Raw genomic sequence first — 26,350 nt, 5'->3', positions numbered from 1 at the left:
CAAAGAAAGTGATGCGTTCCTGGATACTATAGTATTCAAACCAGCACAAGAAAGCAACAGACTTAAAATAACCTCAATATCTGTTTCAAAATATGCATACTCATTCACTTATGTGGAAATAATTGAAATTTTAAACTAATGTAAAGTGGACCATAAAGGAAAAAGTAAAAGAAAATGGATTACAAAGGAAGCAATGCAGTTATCAAATGGTTTAAGACATGTATATGGTGGGTGAGTTTTCACACAGACTTAACTGAAAATGCCTCTTTAAAATTCCCTGCTTGACCGCATTCATAATTCCCATGAATGTATTCAGAGAGACTTCTTTCCTTCCTGAATCTATGGGAATTACCATCAGTTCTGTTTTCACTGCTAATGTTAATTTCTTAACTTTTGGATGACAACTGCTCATACTGTGGCATTGTGTTGATTTAATTTGGACAATGATGGCGCTGACAGTTCCATGACCCTCACACAATGGTTTGTCCTGTAGTGGTGATAAAACCACACTGTGTTTCAGTCCCTAACTAACCCAGTGATTTGCTTCACGTGATTCAACACTACTGAGTATCCTTGATATTGGTGTATGTCATGTTAACTAAGCTTTGTAGTGTAGTTTCTCTGCTTATAAACATGTATAGTTCTAAGACCTCGGGTGAGCAGTTAGACTAGTTAACAAGTTAACATAATCACTGAGAAGTAAAGTTGAGATACTGATCTGAAGAGGGCTTCAGGAGGGCTTCCTGAAGAAGGGCTCATGCCCGAAACGTCGATTCTCCTGCTCCTTGGATGCTGCCTGACCTGCTGCGCTTTTCCAGCAACACATTTTCAGCTCATACTGATCTGAAGCTTGTATTCATTTCTCTACTTCATAGGTATAGAGTAAAATGTTCAAGAGTTTTGCAGAAGTAATAATAATAGTCAGTGGTCACACAATGGGCCTGCTGACCTTGATGAAATTGGTTCACAATGATCTTGGTGACATGGTTTCTACCTTTACCAGATGGTACCTAGTCAAGGGTATATTTTGGTGTTTAGTGGCAGTGATATCGGCAAGCAAGTGAACTGCTACTGACCAGTATCCATACGCTGCAAACTATAAGCATTTAATAGCCTTCACTTTTTAAATAAGTTTTCAGATTTCTTCTTTCCATCTTAATCTGTTCATTCATTTAATTTTGCTAAAATAAAGAGAAATGTGAAAGTAAGAATTGGAATTTTGTATGGTAATTAAGAAATTTGACATTCTGTAAATACAATTATTATCTGAAAACTAGTAATGGTATTTCTGAATACTTAAGCCCAATTTATACCTCACTTAAAAGCTGTATTACTTTATAAAGTTCTGTTTTGGTCTGTGCATGGGAGGCATGAAAAAGTTGCTTTCAATTTCAGTGGTATGATGGTGACAAAAACTGATGGTTTTATCATCGTTATACAGAATTATCATTGTATTAGGTAGACTATTAACATCTGTAGATACCACAAAGAAAGATGATGATGATGAAAAATGTAACTAAACATTTTCAGAGGTCTCAGTTGGTATTTTAACTGACTAATTTGGTTATCTCTGCATGCCAGTGTTAAATTTCATTATTGTTGGATTTGCTTGGTTTTCCGGCCAGACCAGTCGTCTGTCGTGAAAGCTGCAGGCAATTTGCAAGATTCAAAACAAACCTTGCTGCTAGTTTCTGTAGTGTATTTATAACGTGGTGATGTCTCAGAATATGAAGAAGCCTTTTTAAAATCAGTCATTGGAAGGATCAAACTCTTTACCCTTGTCCAATTGGAAGATATGGAGCTCTGCAATACTTACATTAGTCAAGATATAAGAATTTCCTATTACATGTGGGATTTTGGGGTGTCTATTTTAATACCTTTTTCAATGAAAATATAGCGATTATAGTCAAAACATCTTTTTTTTTCAGGGCGCATTTTATATTCTTGCAATAATGAGTGGCAAATCCAGCAAAAACCTAATTATGAAACCTGCAATAATCATAAAACTAGCTTGCAAAGTGGAATTGTGTGTCAAATAATAGCCACCCTGGACAGTATGTTGCAAGCTAATACCACCAAGACCCTGCCTTTCCAAACTACTTAAACTTAACTGATTTATTAAACAGTCAACTTGGATTTTGCTCTGTTGTAATTTTGCTATCCAAGGCAGCTGCTGTTACTTACAATGTATATATAATCTCCCATTTCATAGGTTGTAATTAACTGTTGCAGTTATTATGTGGCAAATCCACTTGAGGACAAGAAGATGAGGTAAGTTGGACTACTTGCTACCCCAAAATATTGAATATCCTGTATCTAGTTAATATTTCAATGAATAAAGTCTGAAAAGATAGATTTTTGGTAATTTTACCCTGGATGTACTCCATTTAGGGGCTGAATTCGTTTAGATCAGGATTAAGATTTAAATCTTAATATTTGCGCTTTTGATGGCTCGCAAAAACTGTTTATATTCTAAACATTTTTGTTTCATTTTAGCAAAATCAGTATTCACCAGAAGTACAGCATGTATGTTCAGGACCATTACCTATACAACCCAGAAGGAAGCCTTTGCACTGCATCCATGTGAATAGCTCTCTATAGTCCAGAGCTTGTCCTCCTGTACTGTTGCTATTCTTTCATAGGATGAAAGTGTCACTGGCCAGGCCAGTATTTGTTGTGTAATCCTGGTTGCTGCTGCTCTCCAGAACAATACAATATTCTGTCCTTCAGTTCCTTCTCCACTTTACAATGACCTTGCATTAACCCCAGTAGCAAAGCATTCTGTGTTTTCAATATAAACTTCTCATAATCCCTTTCTTCACTGTTTATGACTATTTAACATAAATTATTCCTTGTCACCAATTCCTAACAAGAGCTAGTTTTTTAACTACTTGCCAATCTATCAATCTTAAAACTCATGACTTAAGAATTTTAGTAACTATCTCTTAACGAGCTCTCTCCATTCCTGTGGAGATTGTTAATTACTTTTCAACTTCTGTCCTCATATCTGCAATTTTCTCTTGTGGTGAACTTATGTTACTTCCAATTTATATGTCTTCTGTACTTGGTGGTGTCTGTGCCATTTGAAATATGGGATCACAGTTGATCTATTTATTTGACTGACCTGCTTGATTCCTTGCTGTCCAAAACTCCAATTGAAGTCAGTTTTGAATATCCTTCACAACTGAATGTCCACAGCTTCCAAGGCAGTGGAAGGACTTGAGAATTGCATGTGAACATTGTGTGTATTAGGCCCCTCTGAATATTGACATTTAATAGTTTCTCACCTTGCTTTAAAAAAAACACTCTGCTTATCTTTACTACCAAATGAATTCCCCCTCATTTCCCAAAAAGTGCTTCCGTTTACCATCATCTTGACCACTAATTTGTTTGCAGATTTCTTGTGCGTATCTCAGAACTTGCCTTCTCATCTCGCTTTGTATTGTCAGCATATTTGAATGGAAAGACTAAGTGCAATGCACCTAAGTATTTACATAAGTTATAAACAATCCAGCACACTCCAAGTGACATTTGCAGCATTGCCTAGTGACAGCTTGCCAATCTGAAAATGTCAGTGTATTCCTACCGGTTTTTTCAGCCCTTAACAAGTCATACCCATATAGGCATAAAAGGAGATCAATCAACCAGTCAAGTTCATGCTGGATTCATTGCTGAATTGAGCAGTGTCCTTTTGAAACCACTTATTGTCTCTACTTCCACCATCTCTCCATTTCATTGCCACCAGTCTGTTAAAAAAAAAAGTTGTTCCTCTCGTTCACCCTCCACCTCATGCCCAACATCTTAGTTCTTGTACTATCAGCCAGTGTGAACAGCTTCACTTTGTTTATGTTATAATTAATAGTGGAACCTGTCTTCTGTCTATACTAATATATTGCCCCAACCATGAACTCTTATCATGGTATTAAAGTCTGAGGACTGCAGGGAAGCTGCTGTCATTAGAGAGGCAACTGATGGTGAATTTAACCTGAGGGTTGTCATGTTTCAGGTGTTGGCTAAGGTTGAGAAGGCAGGATCTTCATGGTGACCTCACTTGGTGTGGGAATTGTGAAACTATGCTGTTGGCATCATTTTGCATTGCAAACCAACTAACTGAGCTAAATGCTTTTTGAAAATCCATCTATTGCATACACTGATTTTTTCCCCTATATCTGCTCTGCCAGTTAATCTTCAAGTAGCCCTGATGGTTTGTCAAACATTAGTTTCTTTTCCTAAAACAATGTTAATTTTGCCTAATCATACTATGATGATTTGAGTGTACAGCTCTCTCATTCCTAATAATGAATTCCAGCAGTTTCCTCCGAACTAATGTCTGGCTCACTGGTTTGTTCTTTTTACCTCTTTCCTTGAATATTAGGTTTATTTTTAACCATGTTCCAGACTTTAGGAGATCACAAGCAGTGCATTTACTGTTAGAACCCAAGGATGTGTTGTTAATGTACATTTATTAAAGGCAGATTTTGCTTGACTATTTCATGAAGTATTTCGATGAAGTAACAAAGGAAGCGTTGCTGAGGTGATGTGCTCTGTCTGTATCAAGACTTCAAAAGAAGTTGGACAAAGTGACAACATAATAGATTTGTAAAGTTTAAAACTCATGGAACAAAAGAAGTGGTAGCAGCCTGGATATCAAGTTTTGAAAGTAACAGGTGACAGTGAATTTGGATGTACTCAGCACAAGTTTTACTACAGAATCCCTACAGTGTAGAAACAGGCCCTTCAGCCCAACAAGTCCACAATGACCCTCCAAAGCGTAATCCACCCAGACCCTTATTATCCTATACTTACCCCTGACCAATACACATCCCTGAATACTATGGGCAATTTAGCATGACCGATTTAACTAACCTGCACATCTTTTGAATTGTGGGAGGAAACCGGAGCACCCGGAGGAAATCCATGCAGACACGGAGAGAATGTGCAAACTCCACATAGACAGTTGCCCAAGGCTGGAATTGAACCTGGGTCCCTACTGCTGTGAGGCAGCAGTGCCAGCCACCTGAACCACTGTGCCACCCTATATTTTCAGAAAGCACAATGCTGGGAAGTGTTGTGAACTGTGAAGAAAATAGTATTAGATTTCATGAGAATATAGGATGGTGGAATGATTGAGCATATGGATAAAATGTAATATTGGAAAGTGATCTTTCTCTCTCAAAGAAAAGAGGCCATGTAAGCTAAAGGATGCAATTCTAAATGGTGTGCAGATACAGCTTTATGAGCTTGAGCTTAGTATCTAAATCTGTGAAGGTGGTGGGATAGATTGAGGGATTCTGGACTTCATACAGCATAGAGTACAAATGCTTGGAGCTTATGATAAACCTTTATAAAAACACTTCAGCCGCATCTGGGATATTTAGCCATAATATGGGTACCACAATTTTTTTGAAGACAGAAACCATTGGGTGCAAAAAGATTGAGTGGTTTTAGGGAGGAGAGACACAGTCACATGGATATATTGGAGAAGCTAGATTATTCTGAGAGCAAAAATGATTATGATGAGGTTTAATAGGAATAGTCAAAATCGTGACTCTTGACTCAAATAAATGAACAGAAACTGTTCTGACAGGCAGTGGGTTTAGAACCAGAATCTGATCTAGAGTCAGATGGTTTTGAATCTTTAGATTTGAGGTAATTGGCAAATGACCCAAAATTACATGAACATCTTACTGTGTGAGATGAGTGGCAAGCCTGTGGAATTCTATCACAAAGTGGTTGAGGCCAGAGCCATGGAATGTTTTCCTCCAGCCATTGAGGATTTAGATATAGTTCTTGATCGAAGGTTATGGGGGGAAAGCAGGAACATGGTATTGAGTTAGATGATCAGCCATGATCATATTGAATGGAGGGGCAGGCTCAAAGGGCTGAATGGCTTGCTCCGCTTATTTTCTGTGTCTCAAAATAGTCATGTGCTGCCGAGAGGGGTAATGAAGACAGATTCGCTTAAAGGTTTTCAGAAGTGCATTAGCTGCACAGTTGGAGGTAAATAAAATCACAGGGGGAAAAGCAGAGCAAGTGTTCACATGACCAGTGAATTGGCCTCCTGTTGTGCATTCTATGACCTTATGAATGGTACATATGACATGGAAAATTAGGATGAAATTAGTAATGGTTTAAAAAACATTTGGTATTTGTCAGCTATTTAGTTAGGTGAGGGTAGCTGCAGGTATTATTAATTTGAATGGGGGCATTCAAATATTTCAGTTGAGTTGGATGATCAATCAAATAGGACAAAGCACTGCTATACTGGAAATAAATGACATCTAATGCTAAACAGAATACTACGGTAAATATTTAAATTTAATGATGACCTTATTGTTATTCCCACCTTCAATTGAAAAAGATATAAATGCATTGATTCATATAAGTACTAGTTCTGGATATTTGAGGGCCTTCTCACGGGGCAACAATAATAAAAAGTTTTAGGAACAAGAGGATTCAAATTAATTTCAAACTATTTATCAGTCATAGGGAATCAACCCCTCTGTAGTTTTAGATTGAGGTGGTGTTAGAGACTGTTAGCTGATTAGGGTGGCACATAAATATAAAATTAGATGTTCTGTGCCTGAGATATTCTTAAATCAGCCTTTTCAGGCATGTTATGACTTCAACCTACTAGTGCATGTGTTCAAGCTTCTCTATCCTCTACCTGATGGAAGAGGTAGGAGAGCATCGCCGGGGTGGGATAGGTCTTTGGCAGCCTTTCTGTGGCAATGGGACGTGTAATTGGGGTTAATGAGTGGGAGGTTGGCTTCCACGATAGTCTGGGCTATGCACATAAGCTCTGAAGTTTCTTACAGTCCTGGGCAGAGTAGTTGTTGTACCAGGCTGTTGCACACCCAGACATAATCCTTTCTATGGTGTACCTGTAAATTTTGGTGAGGGTTCTTATGGATGTGCCAAATTTCCTGAGCAGCCTGAGGAAGAAGAGGCATTGTTGTGCCGCCTTGATGGTTGCATCTATGTGGGAAGTTAAGGACCAGTCAGTTATTGTCACTCTTAGGACCTTGATGCTCTCGACCCTCTTCACCTCAGCTCTGTTGATTTAAATGGGAGTGTATTTTTCTCATTTCTTTCTGAAGTCAATGATCAGTCCTTTAGTTTTACTGATAGAGAGTTTGTTATCATTGCACCATGTCACCAAGCTCTCTATTTCCGTTCTGTATTCTGACTCATTGTTGTTTGATATCCATCCTACTACAGTGGTGTCATCAGCAAACCTGTAGATGGTATTCATTCCAGATTTGGCAGTACAGTTGTGGGTGTACAGGGAGTACAATAGGGGCTGAGAACGCATCCTCTGGGAGGCTGCAGTGTTGAAAATGTTATCGTGGAGGAGGTTATCTATCTTCACTGATTCTTGACCCATAGACAGCAAATGGAGGGTCCAGTTGCAGAGGACAGTGATCAATCGCAAGGGGATAATAATGATGAAGGTAGAGTTGTAGTCAATGAGGAGGATTCTGACTTGGGTGTCCTTGTTGTCCGGATGTTCCAGGGATGAGTGCAGGGCTAGGGAAGTGGCATCTGCTGTGTACTGTTACGTCACTTGGCAAATTGCAGGGGATCAAGGTCATCTGGGAGACTAGAGTTGATGTGGGCCGTGATCAGCCTCTCAAAGCACTTCATGATTATGGAGGTCAAAGCCTCTGGGCGGTAGTCACGAAGAAAGCATGTGCTTTCTTAGGTACCACGATGATGGTGGTCTTGAAGCAGGTGAGCACTTCGGCTTGTAGGAGGTAGAGGGTTGAATATGTCATTGAATACCTGTCATATTAAAGAATCATTTGTTCACAGGCAGACTGTGATAGATTTTACACTTAATGTTAATTTTCAGTGCCTCAAAAATTCTTTAGCAATAATAAAGAGTTAGCATGTTGATAATTGTGCAATCTATGGACTAGATCATCTCTAAAAGCTTGTGGATTTTAGTCTATCTCCCTTGTACTGTTCCTGAAGACATTTGAATGAGGAGTTCACAGTGAGCACAATGTCCCAAATAGCAGCTTATGGATTCTCAAATTTGTTTGGGCATGTGCACTGACCATAAATTGCTATTCAATTTGCATTTGAATCATTCATTGTTATTTCTGTGGCAAAACTTGGTTCAATAATATTTAAATGAAGAGGGTAAAGTTTAAGTTTGCAACTGATAAAAATTGGCAATGTTTTTGAAGATATGTGTGAACGAGTGCAATATACCAAGGGGCTGGGATGTTAGATATATTTGAAATAGAGTTGCACAAATTTGAGCCTAAATAGCAGTGAGGAAGTCATGAGTTCCAAAAGCAGAAAGGTCAGTAAGTAGGAGTCATTTATTTAAGTGTACTACAATCAGATTGCAGAGCAGATTTTGAAAGAAATTTATCTAATACTGTGAGGACCTAGAACTCAGTTTTTTAAAAAAAGGAGAGCCAAAAGCCCTCCCTGCATTGATAGTGTCTTTTTTTTTAACATTCTGATAAGGGGACTAGTGGGGATTGCAGTGCAGGGAGAGAAATATTCCTCTTGCATGATGTTTGAGGTGAGGAACACGATTAGTGTCCCAGCCAAGTACATCTTCAGGAAGTGCACCCAACTCTTGCTCCTCCAAGACTGCTTTAGGGATCTGGAGCGGGTGTGGGATGAACTTTGGAACATTCGGGAGGCAGAAGCTGTGATAGATAAGAGTTACAGGGAAGCAGTTACTCCTAGGCACAAAGAAAGCTGGGCAACTGTTCGAAGGGGGGAAAGAACAGTCAGTGCAGGGATCCTTTGTGGTCGTTCCCCTGAAAGATAAGTATACCATTTTGGATACTGTTGGGAGGGACGACTTACCAGGGGTATGCAATGGGGTGCAGGTCTCTGGCACAGAATCTGTCCCTGTTGCACAGAAGGAAAGGAGGAGAGTGTTAGTCATTGGATACTCAATAGTTAGAGGGTCAGATAGAAGGTTTGCTGGGAACGAGTGAGGCTCACGGTTGGTGTGTTACCTCCCAGGTGCCAGGGTCTGTGATATTTTGATTTATATCTTTGAGGTCCTGAAGGGAGAGAGTGACCAGCCCCAAGTATCGTCCATGTAAGTACCAAGGACAGAGGTAGAAAGAGGCATAGGGATGTAAGACAGGATTTCAGGGAGCTAGGGTGCAAGCTGAGAGCTAAAACAAACAGTTTTATCTCTGGTTTGTTACCTGTGCCACATGATAGCGAGGCAAGGAATAGGGAGACATATCAACGTAGCTGCAGGGATGGTGCAGGAGGGAGGGTTTCAGGTCCATGGATAGTTGGGGCTCATTCTGGGGAAAGTGGGACCTCTACAAACAGGATGGTCTTCACATGAACTCGAGGGATACGAATAACCTGGGTGGGAAATCTGCTGATGCTATTCGGGTGGGTTTAAACCAGCTCAGCAGGGGGATGGGAACCTGAGGTGGAGTTTCAGTGCACAAGAGAATGAGAGTAGGGAGGGCATGGACAGAATTTCAGTCACAGGAATGTGCTGGCAGACAGCCAGCTGATTTGAAGTGGGTCTACTTCAATGCCAGAAGTATCCGAAATAAGGTAGGTGAGCTTGCGGCATGGATAGGTACCTGGAACTTCAATGTTGTGGTCATTTCGGAGACATAGAACAGGGTCAGGAATGGATGTTGCAGGTTCCAGGGTTTAGGTCTTTTATTAAGATCAGGGAAAGCGGTAAAAGAGGTGGGGGTGTGGCCCTCTTAGTCAAGGAGAGTATAGCGGTGGCTGAAAGAACTTTTGACAAGGGCTTGGCTACTAAGGTAGTTTATGGGCTGAGGTTAGAAACAGGAGAGAGGTCACACTGCTGGGAGTTTTTAATAGTTAAGATTAAAGTGGTGCTGGAAAAGCACAGCAGGTCAGGCAGCATCCGAGGAGCAGGAAAATTGATGTTTCGGGCAAAAACCATTCATCAGGAATTCCTCGGATGATGCCTGACCTGCTGTGCTTTTACAGCGCCACTGTAACCTTGACTCTAATTCTCCAGTACCCACGTCTGCCTGGGAGTTTTTTTTTATATAGGCCTCTGCAGAGTTCCAGGGATATGGAGGAGAGGATCAGCAAAATGATTCTGGGTAAGAGTGAAAGGAACAGGGTGGTCATTATGGGGAACTTTAACTTCCCCAACATTGACTGGAAATGCTATAACTCCCGTACGTCGAGTGGATCAGTTTTTGTCCAATGTGTGCAGGAGGGTTTCCTGACACACTGTGTCAAAGGGCCGACAAGAGGGGAGGTCACATTGGATCTGGTGCTTGGTAATGAACCAGGCCAGGTGTTTGATTTAGTGGTAGGTGAGTACTTTGGAGAGAGTGACCATAATTCAGTTAGGTTTAATTTAGCGATGGAAAGGAATAGGTACATGCCACAGGGCAAGAGTTATTATAATTGCCCTTGCCCCATCAATGTGATTAGGCAAGACTTAGGATGCATCGAATGGGGTCGCAAAATGCAGGGGGTAGGGACAATCGAAATGTGGAGCTGGTTTAAGGAACATATATTGCGTGTCCTTGACAGGTATGTCCCTGTCAGGCAGGCAGGAAGCAAGTGAGAAGGTAAGGAAACTGGTTTGCGACAGAAATTGCATCTCTTGTTGAGCAGAAGAGGGAGGCTTATGTGATGATGAGATGGTTCAGATGAGGTGATGGAGAGTTAAGGTTAGATGGGAAGGATTTAAAGAGAGTTAAGAAGAGCAAGGAGAGGACATAGAGTCATAGAGATGTGCAGCATGGAAACAGACCCATGCCGACCAGATATTCCAACCCAATCTAGTCCCACCTGCCAGCGCCCAGTCCATATCCCTCCAAACCCTTCCTATTCATATACCCATCCAAATGCCTCTTAAATGTTGCAATTGTACCAGCCTCCACCACATCCTTTGGCAGCTCATTCCATACACGTACCACCCTCTGCGTGAAAAAGTTGCCCCTTAGGTCTCTTTTATATTTTTCCCTTCTCACCCTAAACCTATGCCCTCTAGTTCTGGATCCCCGACGCCAGGGAAAAGACTTTGTCTGTTTATCCTATCCATGCCCCTCATAATTTTGTAAATCTCTATAAGATCGCCCCTCAGCCTCCGACACTCCAGGGAAAACAGCCCCAGCCTGTTCAGCCTCTCCCTGTAGCTCAGATCCTCCAACCCTAGCAACATCCTCGTAAATCTTTTCTGAGCCCTTTCAAGTTTCACAACATCTTTCCGATAGGAAGGAGACCAGAATTGCGCGCAGTATTCCAACAATGGCCTAACTGATATCCTGTACAGCCGCAACATGATCTCCCAACTCCTGTACTCAATACTCTGACCAATAAAGGACAACATACCAAACGCTTTCTTCACTATCCTATCTACCTGCGACTCCACTTTCAAGGAGCTATGAACCTGCACTCCAAGGTCTCTCTGTTCAGCAACACTCCCTAGGACCTTACCATTAAGTGTATAAATCCTGCTAAGATTTGCTTTCCCAAAATGCAGCATGTCGCATTTATCTGAATTAAACTCCATCTGCCACTTCTCAGCCCATTGGCCCATCTGGTCCAGATCTGAGGTAACCCTCTTCACTGTCCACTACACCTCCAATTTTGGTGTCATCTGCAAACTTACTAACTGTACCTCTTATGCTCGCATCCAAATCATTTATGGAAATGACAAAAAGTAGAGGGCCCAGCACCGATCCTTGTGGCACTCCACTGGTCACAGGCCTCCAGTCTGAAAAACAACCCTCCATCACCACCCTCTGTCTTCTACCTTTGAGCCAGTTCTGTATCCAAATGGCTAGTTCTCTCTGTATTCCATGAGATCTAACCTTGCAAATCAGTCTCCCATGGGGAACCTTGTCGAACGCCTTACTGAAGTCCATATAGATCACATCTACCGCTCTGCCCTCATCAATCTTCTTTGTTACTTCTTCAAAAAACTCAATCAAATTTGTGAGACATGATTTCCCAAACACAAAGCCATGTTGACTATCCCGAATGAGCCCTTGCCTTTCCAAATACACGTACATGCTGTCCCTCAGGATTCCCTCCAACAACTTGCCCACCACCGAGGTCAGGCTCACTGGTCTATAGTTCCCTTGCTTGTCTTTACCGCCCTTTTTAAACAGTGGCACCACGTTTACCAACCTCCAGTCTTCCATTACCTCACCTGTGACTATCGATGATACAAATATCAAGGCCCAGTGTGCCAGATGCAAGAGGTCCAGCAATCACTTCTCTAGCTTTCCACAGAGTTCTCGGGTACACCTGATCAGGTCCTGGGGATTTATCCACCTTTAACCGTTTCAAGACATCCAGCACTTCCTTCTCTATAATCTGGGCATTTTGCAAGATGTCACCATCTATTTCCCTACAGTCTATATCTTCCATATCCCAAAATATTCATTTAATATCTCCCCCACTTTCTGTGATTCCACACAAAGGCCACCTTGCTGATCTTTCAGGGGCCCTATTCTCTCCCTAGTTACCCTTTTGTCCTTAATATGTTTGTAAAACCCCTTTGGATTCTCCTTAATTTTATTTGCCAAAGCTATCTGTAGAATAAAGGAGAACCCTAAAGCTTTCTATAGGTATGTGAGGAATAAAAGGATGATTAGGCTAGGAATAGGGCCAGTCAAAGACAGAAGTGGCAAGTAGTGTGTGGACCCTGTGGAGATAGGAGAGGTTCTAAACGAATATTTCTCATCGGTTTTCACTCAGGAAAAGGAGAACATTGTAGAGGAGAAGAATGAGATACGAGATATTAGACTAGAAAGGATCGAGGTTGGTAAGGAAGATGTGCAAAAGTAGACAATTCCCCTGGGCCACATGGGATTTATGAGGATTCTCTGGGAAGCTAGGGAGATGATGTTGGAGCCTTTGGCCTTGATGTTTGAGCTTTCATTGTCTACAGGTTTAGTAGCAGAGGAATAGAGATTGCAAATGTTATGCCCTTGTTTAAGAAGGGCAGTAGGTATGACCCAGGTAATTATAGACCAGTGAGCCTTACATCTAGGAAAAGTTTTGGAAAGGATTATAAGGATAGAATTTATAATCATCTAGCTAGCAAGCAATTTGATTGCAAGTAGTCAACGTGGTTTCGTCAAGGGCAGGTTGTGTCTCACAAACCTCATTGAGTTTTTTTGAGAAAGTGACTAAGCATGTGGATGAGGGTAGGGCAGTTGACATGGTGTATATGGATTTTAGTAAAGCCTTTGATAAGGTTCCACATGGCTGTTGGAGAAAATGCAGAAACTTGGGATTGAGGATGATTTAGTAGTTTGGATTAGAAACTGGCTTTCTGTGAGAAGGCAACGAGTAATAGTTGATAGAAAATATTCAGCCTGGAATCTGGTTACTAGTGTGCCACAAGGATCTGTTTTGGGACCACTGCTGTTTGTCATTTTTATAAATGACTTGGACGTAGGCATAAGTGGGTGGGTTAGTAAGTTTGCAGATGCCACTAAAGTTGGTGGAGTAGTGGAGAGTGTGGAAGAATGTTGCAGGTTGCAGTGGGACTTCGATAATGTGCAAAATTGGGCTGAGAGGTGGTAAATGAATTATCAGTGCAGATAAATGTGAGATGGTTCACTTTGGGACGAATAACAGGAAGGCAGAATACTGGGTCAATGGAAAGATTCTTGGTAGTGTGGATGTGCAGAGGGATCTTGGAGTCAATGTACATAGATCCCTGAAAGTTGCCACCCAGGTTGATAGTGCTGTTAACACATACAATGTGTTAGGTTTTATTGGTAGAGGGATTGAGTTCCGGAGGCACGATGTCATGTTGCGACTGTACAAAATGCTAGTGTAACTGTAATCTTGGAGTATTGTGTACACTTCTGGTCATCCCATTACAGGAAGGATGTAAAAACATTGGAAAAGGTGCAGAGGAGATTTACCAGGATGTTGCCTGGTCTGGAGCGAAGGCCTTATGTGGAAAGGTTGAGAGTCTTGGGTCTGTTCTCATTCAAAAGGCATATGGGTAAGAGGGGATTTGATAGAGACATACGAGATTGTCAAAGGATTAGATAAGTAGACAGTGATGACGTCAGCTTGTATGAGGGGGCATAGCTGCAAATGGAGGGGTGATAGATGTCAGAGGCAGGTTCTTTACTCAGAGTGGAAAGGGCATGGAATGCCCTGCCTGCCAATGTAGTTAACTCAGCCACATGAGGGAGATTTAAACAATTCTTGGATAAGCACATGGATGATGATGGGATAGTGTAGGGGGATGGGCTTAGAATAGTTTTCAGGTCGGTGCAACATCAAGGGTCGAAGGACCTGTTCTGTGCTGTATTGTTCTGTGTTCTATGGAAAAGCACCTGAAGTGCTATCATCTATAAAGTGATGAGTTATGAACTAGAACAATGGGCTTTGACTCTCTAGCTCTGGGTAGCCAATACGGATAGTTGGCCAAATTGCTACTTGTCATAACTTTCCATTGTTCTTTACTATCGTAGTGCCATCTTTGGTAAAATGTGACTGTAGAAATTTATACAAGTAGCTTTCTTCACAAATGAGAGCATAATATTTGCTAATGAAAACATTTGACAGTGTCTTGTAGATTAGATTCCCTTGTCATTTGTTGGTGAATTATGTTGACTTGAATAGTTTGTTTTTATTCTATTAATTCTATGAATGTAAAATAGAGACATTCTAGCTAGATAAACATGGAAATTGATTCCACTTCTCAGAATCCTGATGTTAAAGTGGTCAGGGTGCCTTGCTTCAAGTTGTAGCATGAAAGCAGAGCAGCAAGTGGGTAGCTATTCTCCAGCACAATGCTGGAAGAATTCATGTATGTAAGCATGAATTCTGGAAGACTGCATGTTGTGTTCAAAGAATATATCTATAAGGCATTGAATGAAGTGCTGATCAATATTTCTTGCACTTGCATGCGTACAAATGTGCGCACATGGAATGAGTAAATTAAGCAACACTATCAAAAAGAAAAATGGGACATGCATTGAAACATGGTAAAGTAGTAGCATGATTAATGCAGATGAGCATTTGAGAGATTATTTTCGGTTCTCGAGGACATAAAGTACAATTGTAGGAACCTCCTTCAATAACGTCTAATGAAGTGGCTAATGAAATTGTAATCATGGGCTATGTGTATAAGGTATAAGCAGGTAGGGAGAGAGTTAAGTTTAGAGTTTTGTGATACAAATGGTTCAGCTGAGCATGACTCCGATAAGAACTTAGTTAACAATAGGGTGCTGGAGGCAGGGGTAATAGGTTAACCAGGTGGAAAACTTTTCATTATGTAGAGCTGTTTAACAATATTGGAAGCATTCAGTGTGTAAGATCAGTTTAACAAGGTGAATAACAAGGGAAAGTATTCATTATGTGAAGCCAGTTAAGGTTAAGAACATTCATCGTGTAACACCAATTGGCTGAATCTTTGCTATTGACACTTGCTGATCAATGTGTATGTTGCCTTATCTGGATGCTCCTCCCTGTAAGGTGACTGTATAATTCATCAGGAGCCTGCTCTTCCAGAGCACATGTGTGATCGTTCTCTCCCTCCAGGGTCCAGAATAGATATGGAGGAGGTAAAACTATGTGTCTGAGGGTTTTGTTTCAACTGAGGTTGGGGGGGAGACCGGGACGACATCACTATTTCTAATTGACTTAAATTTTCAGAAGCCACCATGTTAAAAGGTGAATTGAGTAGATGGCCTGACAGGCAAAAAACAAAAAGATGGATTATTAAAACAGTATGACAATCAGCAACCTCTGATGTGGTCAGTTTTGCTTTAATACTGATGGAATTGTGGGTAACTCATTATGTGGTGGAATTTAACTCCAAACTCTGGTCAGCTGACAAGGAGACATGGAGTGTCATTTCAAGTTGGATTTAATAAGTAGATTAACAAGGGAATGATGGATTAATGCAGCTATGTTATTTCAGGAAAAACAGTAAATGTTCAAGAGGATTAACAAAAGTAGAAAATAATTTAAGTTTGTCTCTATCCTTCTAATATTCATAAATGATCTGGAAGAGGGCATTAATGGTCTGATCAGTAAGTTTGCAGATGATACAAAGATTAGTGGAGTAGCAGAAAGCATAGGAGACTGTCGGAGAATATAGATAGACTGGAGAGTTGGGCGGAGAGGTGGCAAATGGAGTTCAATCCAGGCAAATGTGAGGTGATACACTTTGGGAAGTCTAATTCTAGAACTATACTGTAAATGGAAGAGCCTGGGGCAAAAGTTGATGAGCAGAAAGATCTGGGAGTTCAGGTCCATTGTACCCTGAAGGTGGCTGCACAGGCGGATAGAGTGGTCAAGAAGGCATATGGTATGCTTGCCATCATCAGACCGGGTATTAAGTATAAGAGCTGGCAAGTCATGTTAGAATTGTACAAGACTTTAGTCCGGCCGCACTTAGAAAACTGTGTCCAGTTCTGGTCGCCACATTAGCAAAAGGACGTGGATGCTTTGGAGAAGGTGCAGGGAACGTCTGTGAGGATGTTGCCTGGTATGGAAGGTGCTAGCTATGAAGAAAGGTTGAGTAGGTTAAGATTGAGGGGGAACCTGATTGAGGTGTACAAAATCATGAAGGTATAGACAGGGTAGATAGAAATAAGGTTTTTCCCAGGGTGAGGGATTCAATAATGAGAGATCACGCATTCAAGGTGAAAGGTGAAAAGTTTAAGGGGGATATACACGGCACGTACTTTACACAGAGGGTGGTAGGTGCCTGGAACACGTTGCCAGCAGAGGTGGTAGAGGCAAGCACGGTAGATTCATTTAAGGTGCATCTGGACAGATGCATGAGTAGGTGGGGAACAGAGGGATATAGACGCTTAGGAATTGGATGATAGGTTAGACTGGATTTGGATCAGGCTTGGAGGGCCTAAGGGCCTGTTCCTGAGCTGTAAACTTTCTTTGTTCTTCTGAAAATCAAATTGTCAAAATGCAGCTGACTGTATTTTAGTTGATTCTGTTTTGTTGTACTTTATTTTGTTGTTGCCACATGTGAATTAGTCTTGTAAAGACCACATCTTTTGATTTTCCTTTGATTTTGGTTGTGGACTGAAATGAGAAAAGGACTATTTACAACAAAGGACTTGGGAACAAATTACTGTATTTTTAAAAGGGCAGTTCCCGAAGCCCTGTGTTGGTTGTTGTTGCTGTGCACTGGAGGAAAATGAAAGAGGAGAAGGCAAGACACCAGTGTGATATTGTAAACTTCAGAATTATAATAACTGTTCAGGAATTGAAAGAGTCAGCAAGAACTGTTTCTGGAATAAACTGTTTTCTGTGATGAAAGAGACAAGACCAAACTCTTTAAAGGAATTTAAAGCATCATGTTAATTAAGCATCCCTAGGAAGAGGGAATCAAAGCAACGTAAGCCATTTCTTGGGAGAGAGAAGACACTTCACACTGAATGTAACAAGGAATAGGCAAGTTACTCTTATAAAAGGCAAGCTTTGGACTTGATGGCTTCAGAAGTATAACAGGTGATGTGGATGAATAAACCTAAAGGACCATCAATAATGTCACATCAGAAACTTCACAAGGTCGAAAATCTTGTAAGTTTTCAACTTCATTAGCGAACTCTGAAGAACAACATAGTACAAAGATCAAACCCTGGATATTCAGAGACAGAACTGTTGGTTGGAATTGTAGCCAAATTCCACTAGTAATTGGGTAATAGCTAAGTTGAGTTTTGAGGCTTAACTTGTTTATTTGAGGGGTCTTATTCTGGTTGCTACGTGAAATGAGATTTAGGTAATTGTTTCAGTATTTGATTGAGATTTCTTGAGTAGCTGAATTAAAGGTAACTTGTGATAATTTACACAAGGGTGTGTACATAGTGAGATTTGGCTACCAGAAGCTGATTGGTTTGTGGAATCATGACCAGCTATGGATACCAAAGATCATTAGCCTGATGACAAATCTGGTTTCTGGGTAGTCGAACAGCTTGTGCGTGTGAGCAGTACAGTGTACGGCCTTCGGACCTCTGAAAGGGAAAGTTGTACCCATATCTCTCCAGTGAAAATATTTGCAATCTCATGCAAACTCATTATTTTCTCCCACTCTTTGCTATAGACCTTTAACTAGTAACTAGAAGCCTTTGTATTCGGTGAACCAATTGGTGTGCCTTCTGCAAAGAAGTGAAAAGAAATTGGAGAAAATAGATTAGAGAATAGAAAGTCCTGAGAAGCAAATGGATTGTCTCCGTGAACTCTGGAATAATGCTATTGAGCTGTTTACCCAGTTTTTTTTAACCCCATCACCCATAAAGTCAATGTTTCTTTTGTCTGTGTGTGTTGGGAAGTTTTTGAGGAGAGTTAAGAGTTTTAATTGGTCGACAGTTCATTGTTTAATTGTGATTAGAATCTATTTAATTGTAATAATAGTAATTCTTGTTATGTATCAAAACCAGCTTCATGCTTTCTGTTCATGTGGGTCTGCGATGGGTAAATTGGTAACTGCCTACTTTGATTTAAAAAAAATCTTTTGTGGTGACTGAGAGCATGGCTTGATTTCCAACATGTCACCTCAGTGAGTTGCAACACTGCAAGGTTTTGAGACACTGTCTTCCATTAAATGGTTCATAGTGTTTGGAGAGAATTCACTACAGTAGTAGGTTTTAAAATACTGTCTCTAAAAGAAATGCTATTCAAAATATTGGAGAATGGGTCATATCCTTTCTTTTGAAAAATTTCTAAAGAATTGTGTTAATGGGCCAGGTATTCCGATGGCCAAGGATTTGTTGGAGCAGCATAGCCTGAATTTATAGTGGTGATTCTATATATTCACAAGGCACATCATGCTCTGTACTAATAGCCAGGGAAATTGAATTTTCTAATGTGTACTCCCCCTGCATTTGGAACCTTCAGAAGATTTCTTTAAAGTCAGAATTCTGAATCATGTAATTTTGAATAGTTACCCAGAGAAAGTTAGCGTTTTAAAATCTACTGAAACTCCTAGGTAGGCATTAAACTGACCTGCTATTCATCCACCTATCGACTACATCTACCTTATAGCCCCCCTCAACCCATTCTAACTACCTCTAGTCAGAGCAGATTGCATCCTGTTTCCCTGCATCAATGTAATGTCATCTAGAAATATAACAACAGTTAAAAAAAATTGTGCCTATTCTCTTTAATCTTTTGTCTGTTCTGATTTTAAATGCACATGCATAACTTCAATGACATCAACATGTTGGAACACACGACGTACTCCTTTGGAAATGTCATGATATCAGCATTTTGATGACGACTTGAGATGTGCACCCAGACACAGGTGTTCAAATAAAACTGTACTTATACAGTTGAGTTACACCTATGACCAGGCTCTGATGTCAGCAAGCACTCCCCTGATCTCAAATATTTCTTGCACTGATGCTCCAATATGATGTCATGTAGGAAATTCTGGGATCTTGACCTCTGGTGATGAAGGAATAGTGCTGTTTGCCCAATTCAGGATGATGTGTAACTTGGGAGAAAACTTAAGCTGAATGTGACCATGTGACTTTGCTAATCTTTTATTTGTTCTTTAGTTAGTGTTTACAGTTCAACACAAGCATTTCAGCAATCAAAAATTACTTCTGTATATTAGAGGGAATATTAATCCATTCTTTTTACAGTTTTTAACAAAGTGGATCAAATGCTTTCTCCTGTCTTTTAATAACGATAAAATACATGATTGTACATCCATTGTGGCATGTCAGTGGTGATGGATGTGGGTAAGGGCACTGATCAAAGACAATGCATTATCCTGGACGGTATGATGCTAATTGGTTGCTGTTGATACACCCAGCTTGTTCAGTATTCCTGCATTCTCCTGATTTTCACTTTGTAGATGACAGGAAAAAGCTCAGGGCTTGTAAGATGAGCCACATGTTTGTCGAGTGCTCAAGTTGAAGCCATCTCTTATGGCTGGTCTAGTTTGGCAGTTGGTGGATGATGCACAAATGTATTCAGCCACTTATTGCCTCAAGTGTTATTCAAACTGTCCAGGTTGAGATAAGCTGTTTCATAATTGCAGAACCTGGGCAGTCAGGAACAACCTTATTTCTGTGCTCAAGTGGGAAATTGATTGTTGAGACAGATGATAATGGTTGGGCTGAGAGCTGCTCAGAATTTTTGCTGTGATGCCCTTGACCTATAATAAGTGGTCTCTGACAGCCAATTTTGCTCATCACATCATCAAAATACATCTGTTACAGCTCAGACTAGATTGGGTTTTGGAAAAGTGATGTTACAAATCTATATGCATGTGGGCAACTGAATAGATTTTGTTTGAGCATGTACTTGATATCCTGTTGAGGCAAGATGGGCTTTCCCACTTTCTGTGGGATTTTTTCATTGCATTGCTTTAATCTTCAGCCTTTAATGTTCCGAATTTTTTTTAATGAATTGCCTTGTTTTGGAGCTGATCATCTTCAGTTTTGCTTTATGAGAATGCTTAACCAAGTCAACATGTTTTGTAAATCGAGCAGCAGGAGCTGTTTGTTGGCCCTACTATAAACAAGTTTGTTTCTCTACTATCAGACCAAAACACATTCTTGAGATTTGAGAATTGTTAAATTCTTATTCTCGAATCTTTTACTCTTCAGACCTTCCACCCAAGCCTGTTGGTGTGCCCATTGCAACTTAGATTTTTTTTTCAACCACTGTGTTGTGGTTATGCTTTAGTCTTTTCAGTATTCCTCAACACTTTTTAGGTTTTAGAACTCATCCTTTCAGTTGAAGGAATGTTTGTTTCTACAGGAATTGGGTCAGTAGGCTGATAGTCCTGTTTCTATATTCCAAGTAAATTAAACAATGGAACAATATTATTAATACTGTCCAGTTAAATAATGAAGTAAAATATGGACTATTCAAGAAAAGTTATTCTAGAGACTGTAAGAATGATTTTGAGGAAGAATCTGATGTACTTCACATGAATGAAATAAAGGATTTGAAGAAGCAAATGTGTGGGGGTTGGGTTTACTTATAGCCTGTTATATTTAACAGCTTTTTTATATTCAGAATAAATGGGTAGAAAATTAATTGTTAAACTGCGTAGAGGAATTATAGATAATTAAAGAATCTTGAATTTTTACTAGCTACTGTTCTTAGAAGCTTGGGATAAAATCAGTTTTCAGTTGTCAATTCAATGAATTTCTGTTCTGTTTCTGAATTTCTTTTCAAATAGATGGTCCCTATGGCATATTTGCTGGCCGAGATGCCTCGAGAGGATTGGCTACTTTCTGTCTTGATAAAGAAGCTCTGAGGGATGAATTTGATGATCTGTCTGATTTAAATGCTGTACAAATGGAAAGTGTTAGAGAATGGGAGATGCAGTTCATGGGCAAGTATTGAACATCTTACACTGCCACATTTGGCAATAGCGTCAGTTGTACAAAGTCTGTGTTGTTTGTGCTGTTTCACTGTAAATTATAATAAATTTTGATTTAATTTTTATACTTCAAAACAAAATTGAGAAATTATGAAAGCTTGATCTGAAATGATTTATGGAGCAAATTACTGGATGGGATCAAAGTGCAGAAGGGACGTTCCATATAAGAGCTTTCAAAATGTCGTCCCCGCCCCCATTCACAGAATTACTGCCGCCTCATGGTTCAGAGGCAACACTTGACTGATTTCCCATCATATTATCTAAGATAACAAAGAGATCTTGATCAATTGGGTCATTGAGCTCAAAGTGGCAGATGGAGTTTAATTTGGATAAATTGCAAGTAGGGCTTGGGTAGTATTGTCGGACAGAAACTATGGTTCAGGTACATAATTCTTTGAATTTGGTCTCACGTTTTGAGTATAGGAGATGGGGTATTAATCTGCCTTGGGATAAATGTCATTGGCTGGACCAGTTTCTTCTTTTGTTTATCCCTCGTTGTCATTCAGAAGGTGGTGTGATGAGTTACTTTTTGAAGTTCATGCTGCAGGGTAAGTTCATGCAACAATGGTATTAGGAAGGGAATTCCACAATTTTAATTTGCTAATAGTTAAAGACCAACATACTTGCAAGTCATGGTCATGTATGGTTTGGAGGAGAGTTTGTATGTGATGGTGTTGTCATACATATGTTGCACTTTTTCTTATAGGTAGTAGTGGTTGAAGGTATATAAGATACTATTGAAGGAACTTTAGGTTCTTGAAAGTTAAAGGCGACTGTGTTCCACAAATGGTGGAGGTTGATTATTTAAAAGTGGTAAAGTATGTTCTATCAGACTTCTGGCTTGTATGTCATTGATGTTATGAATAAAGAGGTTAGTTACTCAGCTTTTGAATGTGAAATGGTTAGTTAATAACCATGTAGTAAAGGGTTAGAGATGGGTGACCAAAATGTTATGGAATTTTTTTTTTAGTGGAGCACACATTTCAGATCTTAAATCTAAATGCATGCTACATGAGTTTGAGTGAGCTGGTTAGGGTAGATTAAGAAGCTGTTCAAAGACCACAGTAGCCAAACGGTGGTTACCATTGAAAGAATTTTAGTATATACTTTGCAGATATATGCACTCCTTTTAGGGCACAAAGACACCATTGGAAATATTGGTCATTAGTGTCTAATAAATTATAGGTAGTATTAGATCAAAGTTGTGTATAATAAAACCAAGAACAGTAACCCAAAGGTTAGGCAGATTTCAGATTATGCAAAGGAGGACCAAGAAATCGATGAGGAAAGAAAATAAGAACAGGCCAATGAAAATCATGCAAAAAAGACTTCTGTCAGCATGAAGAATTAATAAAAAGGTGTGGGCCCATTAACGATGGGTGTAATTACTGTATAATGCAAAATAGGGAAATAGTGCAAAACATTTAACAAATATTTTATAATTCTTTATGGTAGAAAATCCAAAATATAGTCCAGAAATAATGAAGAACCAGGGGTCCAGTAAGTATGTGAAGTTTAAAGAAATGATTATAAGCAAAGCAATAGCCACTGGAGAAATTAATGGGATTTAATAGGTAAAACTCCTGTGGACCTGATGGGTTTTATAAGTCAGTGACAATGTTAGTGAATTCATTGGTTTCTATCTTACAGAATTTCCTAGGTTCTAGAAGGTAGAAACCTCAGTGCATCGTTAAGGAATAAAGAGAGAAAGCAGGCAATTATAAACAGTTAACCTAACATTGGCAGTAGGCAAAATTCTCGAGGCTGTTGTTTTGAATGTAATATGCTTTAGAAAAGCATAGTTATCTGAAGTAGAGTGAGCATCAGGAAGGCAAAGCTATAATTTCGAAAGAATGTAATTAGGATAAAGGTTAAGGGGAGCTGCTGGTTACAGTGCAATTCAGTATCTAAAAAGCACTGGTTATTGTACACAAGTTATTGCACAAAATTGGGACTTTTGGTATTGAAGTTAAAATAGCGTGGATTTGAGAATCAGTTTGTGGACAGGAAACTGGAAAGCAGGACTAGGAAAGGGGGGAAAAAAATGTCAAGCTACAAATGAAGTAATGTAGGTACACTCAACTACCCATGGAGAGCTGCTTAATTACCTAAATTTGCTTTTCTTCCTTTAAAAAGGAGAAGATTTTTATTGATTTAACGTTTTTCAGATCTGCAGGATATCTCAAAGTGCCTTACAGTCAAAGTTATGCAGCACAGAAACAGACCCTTCATCCAACTTGTCCATGCTGACCATATATCCTACAGTGATCTAATCCCATTTGGCAGAATTTGGCCTATATCTTTCTAAACACTTCCTACTTATGTATTTATCCAAATGGCTTTTGAATGTTGTAATTGTACCCGCCTCTGTCACTTCCTCTGGAAAGTCATTCCATGCATGCACCACCTTCTGCATGAACAAGTTGTTTCTCAGGTCCCTTCTAAATCCTTCCCCTCTCACCTTATACCCTCTAGTTTTAGGGTCCCCAGCCACAAAAAGCTATTCCCATTGGTTAAACTATTGAGAACCAGAGGAGACAGATTTGAAGTAATTGGCATAAGAACCAATAATAGCATCAGTAAAGTAATCCTTACACCATGAGTTTTGTGTCTGGAACGTACTGCCTGAGAGCATTTTGAAGGCAGGACCAATCAAAGTATTCAAAAAGGAATTAGGTGAACTTCTTTGAAGAGAAACCTGCAGAGCAATGGGAAAAGGTAGGCAAATTGAAGTTGCCAATGAAGTGCTTTTTAACTGTAATCTTCGCTGCCTAGTGGCAGTCAGTTTGTGCAAAGTAAACTTAATAAGCAAACATTATAATAAACAGATAATCTGCTTTCTTCCTAATCCCTCCCTGCCTCCTCCCCATTCACTCCTTTCTCCTCCCTTGCTCCTCACTCCTTTCCTGCTGTACCTCTCCCTGTCCTTTATCGTCATTTTGCAGTTGTCCACTCAAGTGAAAAGATTGTTGTCAAATGCCTGTATTCCTAAAAGACAGCAATTAAAACATCTGAACTTATTTTGCCAATGTATGCCAATTTTGTGACAAAGATATAATTGAATTTTTAAAAAGCATGATGTTGAACTTTTTAGTTGTTTCATTTGCAGAAAAATATGACTACATAGGTCGGCTGCTGAAACCATGGGATGAACCATCAGAATATACAGATGAGGAAGATGTTAAGGAGCACTCGAAACAGGACTAAAACTGTTCAGCAACCAAAGTGAGGGCCTTCCGTGCTGCAACCCATTTTATTCAAATTTCTGCAGCTTTCTTTTTCTTCACAAGTTACAAATAATTGAATGCAAAATATATTTTGTAAAAAGTGATAAATATCCTGTGTGAAGATTTTAATTAATATGTCCAGTATATGCTGCCAACATTTTTTTGCAGTTGTTGTATAAGTCAGGTATGGTTATGTCCATGTTAGCAAAAAGAAGAATACCCAGGAATTGATTTATCTTGGGTCTTTTGTTTGCTGGTGGAAGCGAGATGGGCTTCAGCCATCTGACGTCATTAATATTTAAAGATTCCGTAAACTGGGTGTAATAGAACAAGGCTTCTTCATCTTGAGATCCTTGTTTTGTGCAATTTTTTTTTATGTACAGCAACATTACAATCACCAGTGATCTTGCTTTAACTGTAAAGCAGTAAGTAGTATGTACTACTAACAGCTAGGGTTCAGATTTGAATTTTGAATACTCTGCACAATGCAGTTTTAAAGGTTTTTTTCCTTTGTAAAACTGCAGTAAATCAGTATATTGTAATCAAAGGATAGGGGGGTACTGCTAACTGTGCTGGCTCAGTTTCAAAATGTTGTGGTTTATTCCCACTGAATGTTACGCAATTATATTTCTCTACAATGATGTAACACTGAAGTCAAGTTCCCCTCCATTTATTGAAATGTAGGTAATATTCATTGTGCCTTATTTTGATTACTTTTCTACTTCTACTTGAGATATCGTGAATCAGTTTCCCCAGACCTGAGCCAATGCTGTAATAGTGTTCAAAAATGAAAACCAACCATTGCCCGTAGATCTCTATTTATCATTGCCTGTAGTATGAGTTGCCTTGGTACAATGGGAGGAAAGGTCCACTTGTGCTAATGTATGTGCAACTAGCATATCCACTGATACTGCCATATTTATGTAATGATTGTACAGTTTGGTGTTGTCACAGTCTGAAACCCGCATTGCATTTTTTTTCTTCCTTGTTTGGAGTAGTTCTTTTCTTTGGAAGAGGAGAATACTTTATTTAGCTTGTGTGGGATAGGAAAAAAAATTTGAGCTGATAAGGCACTGCGAATTTTGTAAATATATGTGCAACTGTTTTGATGAAAACTTATTACAACCAGTTGGACCTTGCTTCATGTGGAGTGCAAAATCTTGAACCGAAACTATAGCTAATGGTGGATCAGATGGATATTACACAATAAACAATTGGTTATTAATCTGGTCTGATGGTGATTTATTTGGAAACTACTTAAAATCTTTGTTACTGGCATTGAATTACATTTGCTGAAGTATTTAATCTTTACCAAAGACTATTTATATGAAAGTTTATTTCAAATAATTTGTACTTGTAAATTTGGGTAAAGCACTGCCTTGTCTTTAAATTACAGGATGAATAGGATCCAATTCAGTGCCAAATGTGGGGTTATGGTATATGCGTAACAGCAGCTGACTATCCGAATGCTTGTGGCTTTTTATTAGTGCAATCGCTAGCTACCTATTCAAGACTGCAATAGCATTTTATTTGCAGTTTAGTGCCATCAGTAATTTCTTAAAAGCCCAAATGTTTGACGAAGAAAAGCTTGATTGGTGAATTCTTGTTTCTTATCTTTTAAATCGGTAATCTTTAGCTTCTATATTAATCTTTTTCACATGCCTTTAATCACATTATTCAATCTTTTGTTTAATCTGTCACTTGCTTATGGGGAGGGGAGTGGGCTTTGGTGTCAGGCCTGCTCAGGTGATAGTCACGGAAGCTACCAAAT

At 39.5% G+C, this 26,350-nt stretch overlaps 1 protein-coding gene across 1 annotated transcript in view; it reads left to right on the top strand.

Annotated features, from left to right (window-relative positions):
- pgrmc2 (progesterone receptor membrane component 2) overlaps positions 1-25,804 on the top strand; it is a 46,082-nt gene extending 20,278 nt beyond the window's left edge. The window contains exons 2-3 of the mRNA XM_072584153.1: positions 21,149-21,304; positions 24,462-25,804. Of these exons, the coding sequence (XP_072440254.1) occupies positions 21,149-21,304; positions 24,462-24,559 (254 nt within the window). The 3' untranslated portion in view covers positions 24,560-25,804. The remainder of the gene's footprint in view (positions 1-21,148; positions 21,305-24,461) is intronic.
- Positions 25,805-26,350: the final 546 nt, after the last annotated feature.

This window comes from Chiloscyllium punctatum, chromosome 14 (genome assembly GCF_047496795.1).
Source record: "Chiloscyllium punctatum isolate Juve2018m chromosome 14, sChiPun1.3, whole genome shotgun sequence".
NCBI classification, from domain to species: Eukaryota; Metazoa; Chordata; class Chondrichthyes; order Orectolobiformes; family Hemiscylliidae; genus Chiloscyllium; species Chiloscyllium punctatum.
The sequence above is the reverse complement of the archived record's forward strand: the minus strand, read 5'-3'. Positions and strand labels throughout refer to the sequence as shown.